Here is a 21,991-nt window from a genome sequence, read left to right as displayed (position 1 = left end):
CTGAAGATGATGGTCTGTCGATCATGACGATAGCTCCTTCTATAAAGTAATGATTAAAACATGGAATATTAAAATTTATATTAACAAAGTTGAATTTATTGTAATTTCTTACCCCATTCTGGTTGGTATTCTTTAGCACATTGCGTAGTGCCATCATATATTTCCACATAGAAGCAATTGGGTGAAATCAGATCAAAAGTTAAGATATCTCCAGCTCTCAAGTGGTAATCTTTGTGGAATTTCTGCCATCCATTGTCCAAGCACATTTTTCTGTTTGGAAGTTGTTTGATTGCTGCTATCCAGTAGTTATTAAACCTGTTTTCAAGCTCGCACGTTGGGCCTATTGTAACATCCCGAAATTCCGTAAATTTAGAAAAAAAAAATTGTTAAAATGCAATGGAAGTCGACAATTAAAATTAAATTAGAAGTCTCGGTGAGTAAAGATTTGCGTGTTGAATTAGTAGGAAAATAAATGGATTAGATACGTGTTTGTATTGATTGTAAAATGTAAAATCTAGACTAAGTGTTGTGGTGTAGGATTTTAGAAGAAAAGTATTAAAATTGAGAAAAAAAAGAAAGGAATTAAGAAAAATGGAAAATGGAAAGGTTTGTATTTATCCCTCAAAAACTAGAACCTACGAGATTCTTCTCTTGGCACACACTTTTACACCTCATACACACACTCACCGTGATACATATATTGATACACACACACACCCTATGGGGGAGATACGCAGTCCCTCCGCCGGCAGCATTGCGCCTCCGGCAACCTTTGTTCTTTGTTGAAAGTGGCACCCTCTCCTCGTCTCCCTCTCTGTCTCGATCTTTCTCTTGCTACTCACAAACATATGGTACTTTTTGTGGCTGATCGACTATTTCTAGCCGTCATTACTTGATTTCAGCGACAATAGATTAGCTTTGTCTCCCATTTGTGTAAGTAATGTTCCTATTTTGTGTATTCTTTGAATTTTATATGTGACTGAAAGTTAGGGCTTCTTTTTGAAATTTATCCCCAAATTATTGGTTTAGCAAATTGGGTGAAATTTTAGTATATTAATGGACATTTCTGTTCTTACTTATGATTGGGGAGTTGAGTTGGACGATAACTATGAATCTTGTTATTTAAATGAAGTGTTAGCTTAGAGTTCTTCCATATAATTTATGGAAATTGTATTGCTACTTTGGATTGACTTTAGAATATCTAAATCTATATGTGGGAGAAAAGTATTTTTGGTAGGGAAAAGTTGGGACAATCCATTGACTAGTGAGAATATCGATGATTTTTACATATTGTTGTTTAAAGATGCTCAAATGAGTTCTGTTATGCATTCATGGGAATATTTGCTACATGATTAACTAAAGATCAATGAAGAAGAGTTGATACTTGAGGCTAGGTTGTTTAACTGATTCTGGAACTCAAGATTTTAGAGCAATGATAGAATTTTATAGAAGTTGAGAATGATATAAAAGGATAACATATTTTATATTTAAATTAGTTTGGATTGATGTTAGTATATGTAATAAATATGTGCTAAAAAGGTAATCTTTACCGAGATATAATACGGGCAACGAGCAGAAGTAGGATTAAGGTGATTCTGGTTTCAAGGTGTTTTGGAATTTGAGATTAAGTGATCAAAGTAGCTCTTTTGTTGTACATTTTCCCAAGTTGGGTCGCTTGCCAACCTTTTGTGTTTGGGTAATTCTTTTGTTATGCTAGTTGTGGCATGCACAAGAAGTGTAATATAGTTGGAACATTTAGTTACCGCGTGCACCTTTGTTGAATATGTATATTTGTAAATTGTTATCCTAGTTCCATAAATATGTATATTTGTAAATTGTTATCCCAGTTCCATAAATATATATATATAGACTTTTAGAGCAGTTTTCTTTTCGATTACCAAGTAATGAAAAACAATTCATCTATATATAAATTAAGAATCAAGGATTTTCTGTTAATTCAATACTTGTACCAAAATGTGACATCACTTGCATGATTATTAAATTAATCCGGTAAGGGGTGTTACACCTATCTCAACTTGATATTTCTCTTGAAATTTTTCTGGAAAGATCTGTTGTAGGGAGTATTATTTAACATAAATGTAATTGTCTTTTTGAATCTTGATGATACAAGAAATGTTATTTCAAAAAAAAAAGCTAAAAGTAATAAATAAATTTCAATACATACCATTTGTGATTGTTCATCGGATGAAATTATCGTAGTAAATCTTGCAATGTTATCTTCTGAGTATCTCTCCTCTGGTTGCATAGACATTTTTTAACCACTTGAACGTTTGAGATTTACAAAGAGAATATGGAAGATGGAAATGGTTTTAGATGTGAGAGAATATTTACAGGAGTAATTGTGAAAGATGGAAATGGTTGTTGTCTTTATTGAATGTTAGGTGAGAAGTATTTTAATATATTGTACTCCACATACGTATTCTCTTTCTATTGACAATTTAGTAATTAAATAATATTATAATTAGATGAATATGTAATTTGCTAATACGATAATTAGATGAATACGTAACTAATTAATACTATTATAAATAGATGAAAAGTTATTAACTATTACTTGTGCATCGTTCAAGTATAGTGTTGCATTTGATGTTGTTGTGATTTTTGTTTTCTATGTTTTGCCGAATTTATCTCCTAATTTGCATGTTGTTTTATAATTTTTCGCAATAATTTTTGAGGGTTTGTTGGAAAGATTCGTTTATCAATTAACATAGAAAAAATTGTAGTTTGTGTTTGCAAATTATATAATAATATGATTTTATATTTTTAATATTATAACTGGTAGTATTAATATGAAGTACAGCATGTATAAATATAAATTATTGTACAAAATCATATGAATATCGCGTGTTTTTCTATTGACATTGTTGGTATGATATATTTTTAATATTTCTATATATATTTTGTTTTAGAGTACTGAAGATTGTGAATAATTTAAGGTTTATATTAATTTTCTTAGAAATAAATATTTGTCATTATTATAAAGAGTGAATGTTGTATTTGTAGAGGGATTTTGTTTTTCTTACTGATTTATAAGAAAATATCTATTCATAAATATTGTATTCTCAAATATTGTACTCCCTTTGTTTCGAATAATTTAGTACCAAATTATGAATACATATTTGGACGTTGTATACAAAAGATTTGGCACGGAATGTCCTCAGCAGCGCAACGCGCTGGGGATTTACCAGTGTATTGAATAGCTTGGGCTAAGACTCAACCCTATTTGCATCAATGTAAACATGAAATTCAATTAGTCCACCTATTTATAATACTAATGGGCCAGCCAAGCGGGCCCAAATGAAATGAGCGAGTGATAAGATCCAAAATTAAATACGACGATTATTTTGCCCCAATTCCATATATTTTAAATCTATCTCCATTTGAAGGATTAATAAGAATTGCTGAACTCCGACTGCAATTCAAGTATGAGAATCTATTGCCCCTCGATGTAAATTAAATCATTCTTTTCGTGATGATCCTGAATTATTGATTGGTGGATAATTTGATATGCTACGATATTATTGATGAAATATGTTGGAGCACTACTTTTAATATGAGTTAGATGTTATATAGACTAAGAATTTAGTTTTTCATGGATCACTTGTGTCGCATTATGCTACGGTTGCACAATAGAGCCTGGATGAGATTGGTCTGATAGTCACAATTAGCGGTTGGTATCATGGCTTAAATGGCGTTTGGTTTGGCAGTTTTATTTTTTGTATGGCCCGTGCAATGGGCCCCGGCCCAAGCTTTGGAGGCTGCAATGGCTAGTTAACTTATCGGTAAAATTTGGTCCGATACATATCTGTATTCCCCATAAATAACATGTAATTACACTTTTGTCCCTGAATTGTCTTCCTAAATTTTTGTTTCTTTCTTATGCAGAAAGAGATTCAACCAAACTTTTTACAATTTGAGATTTACAACCTGCATCGACCCCCTTCTCCTTCAATCCCAATTCGACCACATATTCGTCGCCGATCCATCGGCGAACACAGCGGCCCTGGCCCATCCGCCACCAGAACCACCGATCGCCGCTCAAGTCGGCATATTCGGAGACCCAGCGTGCCTGCAAGTAGGTGTGTTGAAGACGAAGGGCATGACAGCGGCGCTCGCGGGTAATTCGGGTGTGTTGTTCATGGTTTTGCGGCGTCGGATGAGGCGGAGAGATAGTGGAGGAAGATGGGGGAGGATGGGGCCCATTTTCTTATCAATTTTGCCATAGGATTTCTGGAAGTCAAAGCCCTTAGGATTTGGATAAATTTCTCATTCTAAACAAAACAGATGTTGTGTTGTTGTGGTGTGAGATGGGTGCACAAAAGAAAGTGCGCGGCGGCTATGCATGAAATTTTTTGGAGATGTGCTTACCCAATTAGAATTCTTGAGGGACAAAGTTGGAAATAAGAAAATGAATGAGGATATTGAGGAATTTGTGGGCAGCAACTGATGTTCCTTTACTGGCAAACCAAACGTTTAAGTTAAAATCGTTAACCGCAGAAAAGGAACTTTCTATGAGACTCCAAACATTTTCTAATGAAACGATAACCGACAAACCAAACGAGCCCAAGTTAAAGCTAGTTAAACTCAGGCATGTTGCTCATACAACAGTGACAGGGCTGTGATATATGATTCCAATTGTGCGGCATCGGGAGGGATATTGTTTGATACAGCTGGGGAGTAGATGTTGGGTTACACATTGCGGTGTAGACTGAATTATGAGCAATATATGATGGACTTACGTTGGCGTAAGAACGTGTGTTTGGAAATATTATTGTGAAAAGCGATAATATGACAGTTGAATTAGTGATATGTATAATTTATGAGCATATGTGCTTAGTGTATGAGCTATACTAGAACAGGGCAATGCCCTCTCCTTGTAAAGATGATAATATGACAATTGATTTAGTGACTATATGCTCAGTTTATATTAGAATTATAGGACATTACAATGTTGAATGCCCTATGAACCAAAAAAAATAACTTGGTTTTACTTTATTTGACAAGGAAAAAAAATTTGAATTAAAAAAGTCTAGGTGAAATTGTATTTTATGAGAAATTAACTATAAAGTCAGTTTGTATTTTTTCTCAACTTTCAAAGCTTGTTGCAAAAATTCATTTAAAAAATAACACACCATGAAATACATATGCCTAAAAGTAAAACTAGTAGTACTACCCAATATAATATCGGAACTATGTACATTAATTAATTAAGCACACCACCTTTGATTTGACCCCCCGTTCGAATACAATTTTGTCACTATAAATCATGTTACATAGAATTATTCACTACCTAAAAAGGCCTAATATTCTGTTTGGCATTTCTCACGCCACTGCATAATACTTATTTTGTTTTCCTTCTAGGAATACCATTTAAATTGAATAAAGACCCCTTTCTTTTTTAGGTGTTTTAAAAATTACTGAATAAATTGGTCAAAAACATTTGGAGTTCATTTGAGTTGCATTTTACATTCCGTCTTTGCATTCTAGTTCCAACTCCACACACACACAACAACAACACACACACATATTATTTATATCTATAATAATTTGTTTTAGATAAATGTTTAAAATACATACTTTCCCAATCATTTTTGGAATTTAGATTCTCGGGAAAATGGAAATAAATCTCAGAAATAAAAAAATCATGAAAAAATTCCGATTTCTGGTATCTTGCTGAAAAGTTGTTCAAAATCGAGATCTCAGGTGATCCCGCGGCTCACCGAGTTTTACTTTCTGTAATTCGGATTTGAATCTCGGATTCAAATTCCAGATCAGAGGTGCGGAGCATTCAAGTAGCTGAATTTCTGTTTTTCTATAGAGAAAGAAAGATGCCGGGGCATGGGGATTTGGATAGGCAGATAGAGCAATTGATGGAGTGCAAGCCGCTGTCGGAGGCGGAGGTGAAGATTTTGTGCGATCAGGCGCGGGCGATTTTGGTTGAGGAATGGAATGTGCAGCCGGTGAAATGTCCCGTTACTGTGTGCGGTGATATCCACGGCCAGTTCTACGATCTGATCGAGCTTTTCCGGATTGGAGGCAATGCTCCAGATACAAATTACCTCTTCATGGGAGACTATGTTGGTCAGTATTTTACCTTTCTCCTTGATTCTCCGCTAGATTTATTAGAAAGATGTTTTCTGATCTGTGTTGGTATGTATAATGTATGTATATATGATTTGAATGTTTGGTGACTTGGATAAATCGTCGATTTGCTTCTGACAAAGGTTGTTTTTAGTGGTCACGGAGTATAAATGGATGATTTTGTGAACTGAAGAAATTTGATGTGGAGTTGTTTTATCTGTTTCTAGAAATAATATGGTGGCACCTAAGTTTTGAAGGGTACATTGCTTGGTTTATAAAATGAGAGAAGAAGAATGCCCAAGGAAGTTCCTTGTTTGCAGAATGTCTAATTGGTCCATCGGATAAGGCGAATGAGCTTAATTTGTATTCTTATTAATTACTAATTGTTTCGTGTTCCTCTGAGTTTGAAGATTAATTGTCAAGCTTCCTGCATTGTTGGTGAGCTTGTTAATCTTTGACAAAAGAAAATTAGTGGTTAATATCTGTTTTTTAATTGGTCCCAAGCTACTCTAGATGTGCAACAGAATAGTATGGGGTGATTTTGATTGGAGCCAATTGCATTGGTTGACTGTTTCAGCGGCTGCTAACCGCTAATGTTGAAATGCTGAAGGAATGAGACTAGTGGTCAGTGGGAATGTTATATCATTGAGGAAATTTCGGTTTAAAATCTGTTGCATTCGCACTCGACTTTTCTTTTCATCCAACTTTTATGTCATTATTATTGCAAAACAAATGAAAAAGAAGTTATTAGCTTTATATTTATTTGTTCAACTATTCTTTTGTGATGCCAAATATCAGTGGGAATGTTATATCATTGAGATATATGTTCCACTATTCTTTTGTGATGCCAAATAAAAAATTGGGACTCGTTGCGTGTCACTGTGACGTTAACCCGTTGCAAAATATTTTACGTCATGTCTCTATCTTTCACAATCTTCTCATTTAGTAAATTGCTATTTGCATTTGGATTATCTGCTGTTGATTGTCGTATTAGATTAATTTCTTCTATTAATTGTAACTTTTATTCCATACTGAGATTGTGTTACTTGATCTACCATCAAATTCCATTAAGAAAGTATTCATTGAATGCAGATCGCGGATACTACTCAGTTGAAACTGTCACACTTCTAGTGGCTCTGAAAGTCCGTTACAGAGATAGAATCACAATTCTGAGGGGCAACCATGAAAGTCGACAGATCACTCAAGTGTAAGTCTCTGCCTTCTCTGGTTTGGTTTCATTGTGTTAAAGGCTCAAGCTCTAAAGATGACCTGGAGCTTGACATATCTGAGATGCAAAATTGTGTCCTTTCATTGTTAAATTCATCTCATGATGTTTGCTGTCCACAGATGTTACAGAAGATAGGACAATGCCCCCCACCCCCCCAAAAAAAAAAAAAACAAGTTAAGGGTCTTGGTCGTGTTGGTTTTAAAAAATGGAGTAGTGCACAATATTTAAAAAAATCAGCCATTACTCATAAATTATAAGAATATTTCAGGATCATTGTAGTTATAAGCAACGATTATGAAACGCAGTACCCACCCCACCCGCCCTAAAGATGAAAATGGAAGTAAAAGAAGAAACTCCTAACGCAACAGCAATTAGTAGAAAAAAAAAAGAAGGAATGGGGAAGTAAATAAACAAATGAAAGGGAAAATCAACACCAATTTGAGGAAAACGTTGATGGGGAAATGATGAAAGCTTTCTTTACAAGAAATTAGGTCTTGAAATGACCAAAACTAGTGGGATCATGGGATGAGTAGGGTGCACCATCAGATGCATATGATTGATACTCCAGATTTCCCCTTAAATCCACTACATGCAGTATCACTTATATTGTCTGTGGTATGAACTCTATTAAAGAAAAGAACAAGAAAAGGTTCAAAAGGCATGCCTAGATGCTGACATCTGTAAGGGCTTATGCCATGTATAGGAAATCGTATCGCCCCTTGCCACCTGCATCATGTCACACCATTTGTAGCTATGGTATGGTTAATTTGATCTATTACTATCTTCAACTTAATGACTTATGACACATTGAAATTTGATCACCAATTCCAATTGTTTTTACTCTGTATCACAGGCAAGATTGTATTATGACTATTTAGTAGAGGAATCTACTTTGACTTTGGGAACTTGTTGAGGAATAAGTTTGTACGAGTGCATGTCTGATATTTCATTGAAATTCAGTTTCATGAAAATACAGTATGTTGAAATATATTGTCCGTCGATTGTTTTGTATGTATTTGTTCAATAAAAGTTTGTAGGCAGGGACGGAGCCAGGAAATTATAATAGGAGGGACAAAAATATTAACATACAAATAAATAAATATAAAAATAATATATATACATTAAAATAATATAGTATTTTATCTTAGAGGAGGGTGAGCCTTCGTGTGTAGGTTAGGAGTGGGGCAAGTAAAAAAATATTTTTTCTAAACAAGGGGGCAAATTAGTTGAATATGTATATATTTAAGTATTATAATATATATATTTACATGCTACTAGAAAATGAGCTGGGGCATTTGCCCCTTCTCAAAATACTATAGATCCATCCCTGTTTGTAGGTAAGGACACAACACTTTTAATTTTTGAGGGCTTGTGGACACTTCATTTTGTTAGCACTAAATTGAGAAGGTTGCTTGCAATACTCATGCATCAGTGCTAGATGCCTTGCATGTAAAATTGTTGATAAGACGCTTTTTCATGCCAGGTATGGGTTCTATGATGAATGCTTGAGGAAGTATGGCAATGCCAATGTGTGGAAGTTTTTCACTGACCTTTTTGATTATTTGCCCTTGACAGCTCTTATTGAGAGTCAGGTTTGCATGATAAACACAATTATTTTTCAATTTGAATATATTACATTTTCAACATCTAATATCCAGCACTATGTTATTGTAGATCTTCTGTTTGCATGGGGGTCTCTCTCCTTCACTCGACACCTTAGACAATATCCGAGCTTTAGATCGCATACAAGAGGTACAAACAATAATCCTGTCCATGAATTCAATTTGATTTCCTAGCAACTATTTCTAGTGATGCTGCTTTAAATATTGTCCCAACTCCATTTCATGATCTGTTTCCTGTAGGTCCCACACGAAGGACCAATGTGTGATCTCTTGTGGTCTGATCCCGACGACCGCTGCGGTTGGGGCATATCACCCCGTGGGGCTGGCTACACCTTTGGACAGGATATAGCTTCTCAGTTCAACCACACCAACGGCCTCACTCTAATCTCAAGAGCACATCAGCTTGTGATGGAGGGTTTTAATTGGTGTCAGGTTTGTCTAGAATCTCAAATATTTTAACTCACCGTTGGTGCAATCGGAACAAGCCATAGTTATTATACACTGCTGCATTTGTAGGACAAGAATGTGGTGACCGTTTTTAGTGCCCCAAACTATTGTTACCGTTGTGGGAATATGGCTGCAATTCTTGAAATTGGGGAGAACATGGAGCAGAACTTCCTTCAGTTCGATCCGGCTCCCCGGCAGATCGAACCCGACACCACGCGCAAGACTCCAGATTATTTTTGTGAACTCAGCAACTACCCGTAGTGCATGCTTGCAACTATGTTACTGTAGATGTGTCGTAAGAAAAGAGTATTGTTATTTGAGAATTATTTACTTCTACACCATTCTTTTGTTTGGAGTTTGCTCTACTCCCTACTTTGGTTATGTGCTCAAGATATTTGATGCAGAGTTAGTACCTGCAAGGATGGAGATGGAGTTGCCTTTTTTTTTTTGCCTTTGTATATGTTATCCCCAGTGAAAAAAAGAAAAATAAAAAAAAAGAATTTGTGGCCTCTAATATCATCATCTGTAATTTACACATAGGAAGCAGATTTTCATAACCAATGCTAACATTTACTGGTGTTATCAAAGTTTTTTTATCTTATCTTGGATGAGGATGCCATTTCACTTAATGCTCCTTAGTTATCTCATAAATGAGCTTTTCTCTTACTTATTTTTATATAAATATTTGATTATAGTTCATCTATGCTATTTATTATTATATGGTACGGATCTCATTTCTTAGGACATAATTTTGGAATGAATAGTAAATCATGTTGGATCAGACAAAATGAAGATTTTGATACTCCCTCTCTCAAATTTTGTCATAGTTTGACTGAACTAGTAGTTTAAGAATTATGATGGAAATGTAGGTTGAAAAGTTGATAAGATGTGGGTAAACTTATAAATATTAGTTTTATAATAAAATTTGAGTATGAATAAGTTAGTGGAATGTGGAGGCATTACCAAAAATAGTAAAAGTGAAATATGACAATTTCAGGGACGGAGGGAGTATTATTAAACGTTCGGACTAAGCTGCTCAGCAGAGGTTTAAATACGTTTCCAGTGAAATATAACCTACTTGATCGACCTTGAATACATGTCTATTTTTGGTAAATGTTTCCTCAAATAAGTACTAGTAAGTATCTCATTGTAAAATTTGAAAAAACATCTTTTTTGCAGCGAACTTTACCAAGAAATCAATTTTTTGGTCCGTAATATTTGAAAATATCATTTGAGGTCCATTAACTCGATATAATATCGTTTGACCTACTTTTACACTCAAGTTTCAAATTTTTTTGACGAGAATATACTCAAGCCCATAAATGGCATTTTACTCTATTTATTCTCTCTTCTTTATTAAAATATTTAATTTCTCTATTTTGATTTTTTGCCCCATTCTTCTATTTTTTCTCTGTTCTTCCCCATTTTTTCATTCTCTCTTTTAATAAAGGGCAAATAAAAATTTAAAGAGATAAATTAAATATTTTAATAAAACAGAGAAAATAAATAGACCAAAATGTCATTCATGAGGATATTTTCATCCAAAAAAATTTAAAATAGTGAAAAAGTACCTCAAAAAATATTCTCAAATATTACTAATCAAAATTGATACCTTGACAGCGGAAAAAAAAATATTCCATCTTAACATTTTATACAATGAGTCAACTTTGAGGCACAAAAAGGCCTTTAAGAGTGAGAGTTCGACCATATTGGAAGTTTCAACTCCAACAAAATGTCAGGGTAGAAAAAAGAGGTAATCAATTAATAGAAGAAAGAATAATAATTACAGAAATTCTTGATACAAGGCAAAACAGGCAATACAGCAAAATAAACAACTCGGAATATTGGCCATAACTTACAACAGTCTTCATTGGAAAGCAAAAAAAGTTCCTATATGATGTAATCGTAGATTGGACTTAAAACCTAGAACTAGTAGGAAGCCTCATTGGCACACCACCAGGCGCAGCAGCACGCTTCCGCCTGAAGTAAATGAATGAGCCACTGCTTACGAGCAAAGCAACATAAGGGCCTCGGAGTGGAATTTACAGTACAAAGCATATACATAAGCAAGAAGTTGATTAATCAAAATAGACAATACATGTTATATTTATGTGAGGAGAATAACTTCTAGGAAAAAGAAGGCCAATGCATGACACCAAACGTGTCAATCTCAAGTTCTTTCTATATCAAAAGCTATCCTTGGACAAGAATAGATGTACAAAAGCATTTAAAAGGGGAGTAGTTTACCTCAAAACCTAGTACTGACAATTTTTCTTCGTTTACAGCAGGTATACAGCTCCTGTAAGTGACATAAGAGCGTGGTCCAGCATTGGAGGAATGCTGTGTAATCTTCTTTGCCTCGTTGAAGAAATACTCATGTCTCCATCATGCTGATTAACACCCAACTCCATAAACTCAAGAGTAGATCTTTTCTTATGTTGTTTTGTACCTTTTGAGTCTTTGGACCCAATTCCAGAGGGTACACATTTCAGGCGAATGCGATATCCAGTTTCACCACAGCGATATTTTTCATCACTCTAAGAAACAATAAGAAATATATCAGGGTGTCGACTCTTGAGAATTCAAAAAACATATTAGTATAAGAAGAAGAAAAATCCAGCAGATTAAATATAGTAGTACTATATTGTGGCATTTTAGCATATCGTCCCAAATAAGTTGTGTTCCATAACAATTAACACCTCAATTAGCTAGCATTCTCAAGCATAACAAATACATAACCATAAGGTGGAAATGGTGTCGTTGCTAAATTTACTAAGAGGAAAAGGTCGTGGATTTTGATTTCCTGCTGTGGGTTATATACCTTGCACTAAATTTTATCAAACTCCACAGATAACTTATGGTTTTAATTTAGAGCGAACAACACAAATGCATTCGTCAAAGACATTAAGAGAAAATGATGATACTATATATTTGGCTCATACGGAATGACAAACTGAATCCTGTGACGGTCAAGAAATAAACCAGCAATAGAACTAACACTGCTCTTACAAGAGGAAAACAAGAGTCATCCTGTTAAATATGACATGATCAAGGGTGTAATATGGCATACAGCACACAGTCTCCTATGCTGCAAGGCTAACTGCTAGGACTAATCTTAATTAATATAATTCCAAATAGCATCCATCCAATGAAGTTCCATCTACAATCTTAACAAACTTAATAGACATCATATATTAAGCTTCCGACTCCAGAATAGTAAGGTAATCTAAATGATGTGATCAATTTTGAACTTATACCCTAATTTATAAATTGAATTTCTAGAAAAACAATCATCAAATCAAGACGAGCGAAACCAATCCTATTATGATTCTCAGAGTGATAGGGACCTTTTCAGAGCGAAGGCATGGTATGCAAGGGCCAGAAGGAGAGCAATCAAAGGTGACATTTCCACCATTTGGCGTCTCCTTAATGCCCATCAGGGTTCTCCTTTCATTGCTATTGATTCACTGCGATTTCAGTAAATTATCAATTAAGAAGAAATCACATCTTGCAAACAAAATTCGAATTGCAGCTCCTCAAAAGGTCCACATTTTACATACAGAGAACAAAGAGAAAATACGGAAAAAGTGATGGAGACTTACAAATTGTAAGCAAGGGTAATATTCCCTGAGAGAAACGAAGTTAGGAAGAAGAATAGAGGAAGTAGCAATGGCGGTTTGGCGGAGTAGAGCATTTTCGCCTCTGTGTTTTCTCCTCTTCCTCCTGTGTTGAAACTAGAAATCTTGCCCTTCGTAGATCTCTTTCGAACTTATCAAAATACTATAATCACCCCAACTATTTCAACTTATTCTACTTCGCCCCCTGTACGCTATAGCAATTGCAATATGGACTATGAGTTCTTTTTTTTCTCATACAAAAATTTAATGATAGTACAAAATTTGATCAATTTCGTTTGAAATCAGAATATTAATTTATACGGAGTTTTTTAAATCATCTTTGTATAACATATTTTTTTTTTGGGTAATATTTAACGACCTTATCTTCTTTTCTTTGTTCTTTATTTAAAGATATATCTATTTAAATATTATCAAAGTAATGGTCCATAATATTTAAAAATATTTTCTGAGGCCCATAATTTGAGTTAATATCATTTAATTAAATTTTTCATTGTTTCAATTTTGTTTTGGGTTAAAATACCCTCAATGTCATAAATTTATGGCAATATCTGTCTATTTACTCTCATTTTCATTAAATATTGAAAGAACTTTTTGTTGTGAACTTCACCCCGTGAGCATTTCTCTCTCATTCTCTCTCACTCCTTTAAAACAATAGTTCGCACTTCATCTCCCCAATTCATGGAGCTTTTCTGCAAAGCTTAATTCCTAACTTGATCACAATTCTTTAATAAGTGGTTTTTTGAAGTTGATTTGAGTTTGCAAATTTGAAGGAAGTATTTATTAAATTGACAATTTGTTGTCTTTAAATATGATGAATCTTGAGAAAATAATCTTGATGGCTCGATTGCATATTCAATTTAAAAACTTCTAAATCTCTTTATTTTAAAAAGTATGGTCAAATTGTCCTAACTATATCGGAATCAATTTGGTCCAAAACATTCACTTTTAAAATCGGGTCCAAAACATTTGAAATGTTAACGAAGTGATCCTAAACATTTGACATCGTTGTCGAAGTGGTCCTTTTCCGTAAAATACTACGGTCACCTAATTTGGGTATAAAAAGTGGGTTAAAAAAGTTAGTTGCATGTGAGTCATACTTTTATATATAAGTTTTAAAATAAAATGTGAGTGAGAATGAGTTAGTGGAAGTGGGTTCACTACCAAAAATGGTAAAAGTAAAAGGTGACAAATTTTTAGGGATGAGCGAAAAAGGAAATAGGTGACAAATTTTAGAGAGAGGGAGTAATATACTAATGCATAATTAATTAAAAAAAATTTAAACATAAAATTAATAAAATGCAAAAAAATTCCAAAATCGACTTTTTCTCCCTTTTTTTCCTTTTTTCCCGGAATGGACGACAACAATGGTGGACGACGGCGATTTTGATCTCGGACAAGCAATGTGGAAAACACACGATGCGACGATCTGTGGAAGAGCGAGGAGAGAAAAAAGGCGGCGACGTTGAGCATCGGAGAGAAGAGAAGAGATTCGATTTAGGAAGAACGAAGGAAGATGGAAGAGAAGGAAAAAGAGGGATAAATGTCGATTTTGGAATTTCTTAGCATTTTATTAATTTTATATTTAATTTTTTTATTAATTTAAAGCATTAGTATTAATTAAGTTTAAAAAATCATTAATTAAGCGTTGACCGTTGGTTTTTACGGAAAAGACCACTTTGACAACGATGTCAAATGTTTAGGCCACTTGATAACGATTACAAATGTTTTGCTCAATTTTCAAAAGTAATGTTTTGGACCAAATGGTATTACTATAGTTGCCAAATTTTTACCTTTACTTATTTTAAACCGAACAACAACAAATTCCCCGATGGAATGCCAGAGATCATCGCAACATCACTATTACACTCCCACTTTCACAAGGAATTAAAGCTCGAATAAAAATGATATTTTAGCAAGTTCAGAAACCCAAAAAAAAATGTTCTCTCAATATTTTAATAGAAAGAGGGGGATAGATTGAAATATCCTTCATGGACTTGAAGGTATTTTCCTAAAAAAAGTTTGAAATAATGAAAAAGTAACTTAAATGATGTTAAACGAAGTTCATGAATCTCAAAAGATATTTTCAAATTTTACGGCCCAAAAAAATTAATATTTTGACAAAGTTCACATAAAAAAAAAAAAATGTTTCCTTTTAATATTTTGATTTTTTTTCTCTTTTTTTTTTCTATTTCTTATTTTAATAAAAATATGGAGTATTATTTTTATCTCCAACAAACAACATTTTGTATAAAATTTTAAAATTAAAAAGGGTTTAAAAACATACTACTCCCTCCGCCCAGAAAAATATAGACATTTCCTTTTTTAGTTGTCCACAAAAAATAGGGCACATTAAAAAAGAAAAAGTTTTCAACCTTTTTGCTTTTTCTTTTTTCTTCATTAATAATATGGAACTAAATTTTCCCGTCCTCTTCTCTTTTTTATTTTTTTCCCTTCTCTTTTCCCTTTACCAATTCTACTTTAAAAACTCGTTATTCACAAATTGTTTTTTTCGGGCCGGAGGAAAAATATTCCCCCTGTCCAAAATAGGAGTCCCTTTTTCCTTTTTGCCCGTCCCAATAGGGCCCCGGTTTTTACTATTTTGGACAATTTAATTATCCTCCCCTTTCCCCTTATTTACATTCCTTCCAAAAAAAAAACACCCCATCCACCCCCCTCCCTATCACACCTTTAAAGGGGATTAATTTCTCCCCTTCTCTAACTCCCCTCTCTCTCCCCCCTAACCCCACCCCTTCTCATCCCCCCCCGCCTCCCCCGGAAAAAGGCGCCCCTTCGCCTCCTCTTCCCCCCCCCCCCCCACGTTAATGGATTGTCTCGGGTGCAATAAAAAACCCTAATGGCCCCCCCCCCTTTTTCCCCGTTCGAATCCGGGGAAGGACCTTCAACACTTTGGAGGCTCTTATTTTTCCAAAACCCGCCCTCTATCTGGGGTTTTGGGAGGTTCTTAGATTTTGGGTTTTTAGGGGTTTCCTGGGGTTTGAAATTTTTGTGATTTAGCCCCCCCCATTTGGGGGAGGTTTGGGGTTGGTGTTTTCCCCCCCTAGGTAAAATTTGGGTGTTCGGTGTTTTTATTTGGGCATTTTTTTGGGTTTGGTTTATTTGTTCCCCGCTAATGTTTTTGTGGTGTTTTTTGGATTTCCCACCCCCTTTTTTTGGGGTTAGGAGGCAATGCCCCGCCCAAAGATAAATTTTTTTGTTTTTTGGGCCGGATTAAAGGGAAATTTTCTTCCGAATTTGCCCCGTCATATGGGGGATATTTTACCGGGGGTTTACTCGATGTTGTATTGTTGATATTGATTTTTGGGGGAGGCTTGGTTGATATTTTTTGGGGGTTTTATGCTTGCCCTATGTTTATTAGCCACCCCAAAAAAGGTTGGGGGGCCCTTGGGGGGTTGTTCTATATGAGAAATTTTTTCCAAAAGGGCCCTTTCATGGTGATGTGTTATGAAATCGGGGCCCTGGTTGATGTTGTTGGGGTTTTATGTGGTGTTGGAAATTTTTTTGCTTATCATTTTGTATTAGCCACCCCTTTTTTTGGTTTTGGGGGTTTTGGCTGAAACCCATGTTAAATGTATTCCCCGGGTTTTCTTCCATTACGAGCTTTAGTAAGAACGAACACATTGTTCTTAATTTGCTTCTCAAGATGGAAATTGTCCCCCCGCCCATTCCCTATCCCTATGATGAAATTTTTTGGGGATTTTCTCTTTGAATTTTTTTTTTTGGAATTTTGAAATTTTGGGGTTGATAAAAGGGCTCTTTAAAAGTATAAAGGTTGATTATTTTTTAGCACTTTGAAACTTTTCCCTTTTTTTAGTTAATTCTCCTCCAAAAAATTTTGAAAGGGGGAAAAAGAAATTTCTATTTCCCTCCATATATTTTTTAACTAATCTTGTTGAATTGCCGGTTTTTTCATTTTGAGCAATCTTTTTCTTTTCAGTTTTTTTTTTTGTGATTGAACATTTTAAAAATAGAAATATTAAAAATGTCATTGTAATTAATGACATTAAAAAAAGTTTAAAAAATAAAAAAAGGTTGGCGGGTTTGTTGTTTTTCAATTAAGATGAAAGAAAAAATTGAACACAATTGATGTGGGTCCCAAATTCCCCTCACACCCCCATTTATTACCCTCCAAACCCTTTAAAAAACCCCGGGCCCCTTAGAAATGGGGCCCCCCTTTGTTAGATGGAGGGGGTATTTTAGTTTCAAATACTATAGGACTAACTAGAAGGAGTATATATTCTATCCCTAAAAAGACCCAAAATTTTTTAAACCTAAAATACCCTTTTTAAAAAAAAAAATGAAAAAGTACCAAGGAATAAGAAAAATCCCCTGGGACGGACTTTCCATAGCCTTCCCAGGACTTCCCAAAAAAACCTCATGCCACGTCATAAGGACTTTCCATACCTTCCCAAAAACGCCCGTCATAAAGGACTTCCCATAACCTTCCCCCTCCCAGTGGCGGACATGTTGGGGGTTTGGTTTCCCCAAATTTGGGAAACTTTTTACAAATAAAAAACAGACACGGATCTATTTGACCGATTATGCGATTAATCAATTCCCCCATGTTAAAGATTTGCATCGGGGTAAAAACCCTGCTTAAAGAAAGTAAATCCAAAAAATGAATTCCCCCCCGGTTTTGAGTTTCCGATTTGATTCTCCCAAAAAATCGACGATTGCTTGGCCCTTTTCCCACGTGATGATCTTCAATACTAGACCACGGATCTTTTTCTCTGGGTTCCCCAAACGTATTTTCCCAAAATCAAAGGGGGGGATCTTATCAAAATACTAGGGCTCGAATAAAAAGCAGAAAAATCCTTTTTTGGGAAAAAGGGAGAAATCGAAATCTCCTTAATTTTTGGGGCCCAAAATTTGAAATTTTAAGTAGAAAATTGTCATTTTTCTGTCTCCTTATTCTCCCATTTATATTGGGGGTTTCCTTTTGGGGCCCCGACGGGGAAACTATGGAAAAGGGGAATGGGCTGCCCATTTTTTTACTAATTAAATTGAACCCACAATTTAATACAAGCTTATATTGGAATATTACGAGCGCCACTTACGAAGTAATATTGCACTCCCCATCCAAATCCGAAATTACAAGTAATCGGGTTTCCATTATTTATATTATATATTTCCCGCTTAAGATATAAATGTCCATTAATTAATTAATGTCTGCTATGGACTTAATTAATTAACATCTTATTAATTCCAAGAGTGGACTTAGCAAGAAACACTTATTTATTATTCATAGAGTAATAAAACTCCAGCGCTAGTTTTCGAATAATAAAACCTTGTTCAAGTTCCTCTTGAGGACATTATCAACGAGACTCACTGCGCACGATTCACATAATAGCAATCCTAGCACGCTAGATATTAATCACCACTACCCATATATCGGGATTATTGGGTTCTGAAAACTCGCACCATTTGATAAGTCAAAGTAGTGCATAATCAATACGTATGCTCAATGCTAACATATGTAGATTAAGAAATAGTATTTTATCAAGACCTAGTCTTTGTTAGATAGCATAAAGACACGTCTTCTTGTTAGATCCATTCGAGTGCTATACCACACCAACGTCATCTTATTTCGGTAAGGCTTAGAAATAATCGGATGACATTGCAACCTTTCACGATAGGTAGTCTAAGCCTATCGGGTTGTGAAATTCTTCTTTTTCTTTTGCAAAGCATTGCATAGAACCAGCTGTGTTACCTTAAAGTGGACGCGCCCACAACCAGTCTACTAAGCAAAAGACTTAGACTTTGTTTTTCTTATACATTCAAATGTTTATAAAACATCTTCTAAATGCACAAGCAAACACAATGTAATAATATCTGATTCTATTCTTGCGAGCGCTCGAATAATGCGAATCGGGTTAAAAGTAGATTATAGAGTTTTACGTATACAAGCAAGATTCTATTAGAGCGAAACTTGCTCGAAACATGCTTTTCGTATACCAAACCTAACGGGACCTCTCATAGTCTTCCTCGCGGACTTCCGCGGGGTTGCCTCGATTTCTCCTCTAGTATCGATCTCATCCTTCAACATCCGCTTGTACATGGGATCAGTCGCTGCATGCCACTTCTTCGTTGTTTCGATCATGGAACGCGTCATCTCGTTCGGCGAGATTGTCAGCTGGGGAGTGATCGTGAAGGAGCTTCCGAGTGGACCTCTTGCAAGTATGTGAACTTCCCTAGCCATCCGCATCGCGCCTTTTGCCCAATCGGGCGCGGCGAGGGAAGACGATTGAGGTGTCGGGAACTCGCCTCGGCCGGGAGTTCGTGGGAACCGACACTGTTGTACTCGCCGGAGACATTGATCTTCGTCCGCTTCGGCAACCCGGCTTCAACACCCACCATTAACTTGGGGAATTCTCCACCTCAGATAAACCTCCCAATATTTGAGCTCCCGAACCCCTTCTCCCTTGTCGGAATGCTGGTGAGACGAAGCTTCACATCTTCGGAGGTCAATCGGCCGGTTGCTTCTTCGGCCGCTCCCATGTTTCGGCACTCTCTGTACCGTGAGCCTTCCGTCGGCCGGTTTCTCGAGGTAGCTTTGGCTAATACGGTACCACATTTTGTTGATGACCTGGTTGGCGAGACGTATGGATCCTCGACTACACGATTCATGCCTTTGCCGGCGCGACGCACTCTGAATGTTCCGGCGGTCCTTTTTCCCGCCGCCTTCCTCCACCCCCGCCCCACTATCGGTCGCTGCATGCGAGGTAGTGGCCTTGCTCTTCCCTCCCTTCGCATCCTCGCCGGTGGTCTTGGGGCTGCGTGGCGCGCGTCCACGGAGATATCCCCAAATCATCAAAAGAGAACAACTCGGAGTCAGGACCGAGTCTCCGGGCGTCACGAGTCTCCGCGAATCGGACGGGAGAATCACGCAATAAATCCATATAGGGACGATAGACATTGTCCCAGGCTGGTTGAGGACACACCTGCTCCCTCCCGCAGCGGCGGTGGATCCTTGCGGTGGGGCATCATCCCCGGTTGCATTTTGGGCATCAACCACGGCGTTTGTTGCATTTGGGGCATCGCCCCGCATCTGTGCATCGGGCGTCATCATCCCGGGCATATTGTAGTACCCAAGCATCATCCCCATTTGGGGTTGCTATATCATCGTTACATTCCGAGCATCATCCCGGACATCGGTGCACTTCAGCTGGCATTTCCCCGACTCAGATGGAATACAGCGAGGGGAAAATTCGCGTTTGTGACTCGCTCGTGAGCGGGAATAATTATCGTAATGCGGCATATTTCGTCGGAAGAAATGAATATAGAGAGAGATAGAAACTTGTTAACACAGTGGTGCGAATGAAATGAAGTTTAACGAGTCGTATATATAGAGTTTGGAAAAAAATTAAAAATATATCCGAGCCGCCGCGGGCGTCATCGCATGCCACGTGGCGGACGTCATGTAGCCTTCGCGGGCGGATGTCGCGCCACGCGGAACTCCCGTGTCCGCAGGGACGTCCGCACGCCCGCCTTCCTCCCGATGGCGGACGTCGGGTACGCCGGTCCAGCCCGGTGGACGTCCGCCGGTCTGGTGCTCTAAACCCCACATATGCGTATTAAAACTTGAAAAATAATACAATTTCCAGAAAAGGGGATAATAAATGATTCTGCATGATAACAACATCCACTTAATTTTTCAAACTATTCTTCATCCGGCTAAGATTACATACAATTCTTGGAAAAAGATCGATTCTTCCTTTCTCTTTTTCCAACATTCTCATTCCACGTGTTCTTATTTGAATTAAAATATAAATAGAACATTCACATTCCATCCAATCATAACAAAAGTGAAAAGACCCTTTCACATAGTAGTACTATAACATTGTGAAATTTGGAAACGAATTGAACATGAAAATTTTCGTTGATTGAGAGAGAATTGAACAAAAGAAAACATGTGATTTGATCGAGAATGAAGCAGGCATACAAGAACAAGAGTGAGAAAAAGGAGTCTGTTTGCATGAAATCAATGGAGCTGGTGTTCAACATTATCAAACTCTCATCCTTTACTCTTGCAACCATCAACTTAGGCAAGAGATCTTCACCGACTAATTCATCAGTGAGAGAGACAGAGGATGATCATGATCATTATTTTTCCGATTACATAAAGAGCTTCCACACTAGAAACAAGATTGAAGCCATCACAGATGGGAAAGCCGCCGCTTTCATTAACAAGTTTCACCAGAAGAACTCTCGTAACTACACGCCGCCTCTGCTCCCGTTGCCTCCTCCTCCTCCTCCGCCTCCTCCTCCTTCTCAATAAAAGCACTTAGGCAGCGTTGCCGTTGCTAAATCTTGCATATATATCGATAGGGGCTGTGATTTCTAAATTTTTGTTCGAGAAGTTATAATTTTGGGTGTTTTTGATCAATTGTTAAAGAATTTTATATAATAATTTACATTAAACTTGGATAAATTTATGCAAAAAGAACAAAAAGTTTAAAATGTTTTTATTGGGGGCTTGTAGCCCCTCCCTACTTCCACATGGGTCGCCCATTTATAGATGTACATTTTCTTCTTTGTAGACTATGCCTCTATGCAGCTGAGATCATTTTATGGGCCCGAACACAAACCAATGCCTAATTGGGCTGAAATTTTGGGCCAATACGTGGGCCCCTACAAACTAATTTGTGAAATTTACCGGACATCGTTTTCCTACTTTTTTTTCGTTAAATAAACAGAAATTTGAAAATCGTGTCAAGATGAATTAGACTAATACACTATTTATTTTTATTTCGAATCCATTGTACAAAGCTATTTTTTCTTTACCATTTTGTAAATTTGAATTCGAGTAATGACATATCACTAGACTAACACTCTTGATTTTTTTTTTCGAATCCCATTGTACAGAGCTAATTTTTCTTTTCCATTTTGTAAATTTGAATTCAATTAGTCTTACCTACGCCTGATCAAAATAAAAG

At 36.3% G+C, this 21,991-nt stretch overlaps 1 protein-coding gene, 1 long non-coding RNA gene and 1 pseudogene across 2 annotated transcripts; 2 read left to right on the top strand and 1 right to left on the bottom strand.

The window, feature by feature from the left end:
- Window positions 1–572: 572 nt before the first annotated feature.
- On the top strand, window positions 573–4,977 carry LOC125200336. The gene is made up of 2 exons (XR_007172716.1): window positions 573–3,803; window positions 3,907–4,977. It is a non-coding gene; the product is annotated as an uncharacterized LOC125200336 (long non-coding RNA).
- A 439-nt stretch (window positions 4,978–5,416) lies between these two features.
- Window positions 5,417–9,825, top strand: LOC125200334 (serine/threonine-protein phosphatase PP2A-2 catalytic subunit-like). The gene is made up of 7 exons (XM_048097993.1): window positions 5,417–5,724; window positions 5,840–6,102; window positions 7,195–7,309; window positions 8,814–8,922; window positions 9,005–9,082; window positions 9,193–9,384; window positions 9,469–9,825. Exons 2-7 carry the CDS (start codon window positions 5,850–5,852, stop codon window positions 9,658–9,660), a joined length of 939 nt encoding a protein of 312 aa, XP_047953950.1. The 5' UTR covers window positions 5,417–5,724; window positions 5,840–5,849; the 3' UTR covers window positions 9,661–9,825.
- Window positions 9,826–11,140: 1,315 nt separating this feature from the next.
- LOC125200328 lies at window positions 11,141–19,260 on the bottom strand (annotated as a pseudogene).
- Between the last annotated feature and the right edge of the window lie 2,731 nt (window positions 19,261–21,991).

Source organism: Salvia hispanica, unplaced genomic scaffold, assembly GCF_023119035.1.
Source record: "Salvia hispanica cultivar TCC Black 2014 unplaced genomic scaffold, UniMelb_Shisp_WGS_1.0 HiC_scaffold_907, whole genome shotgun sequence".
Lineage (NCBI taxonomy): Eukaryota > Viridiplantae > Streptophyta > Magnoliopsida > Lamiales > Lamiaceae > Salvia > Salvia hispanica.
Note: the sequence above shows the minus strand (reverse complement) of the source record. Positions and strands in the feature narration are given on the sequence as shown.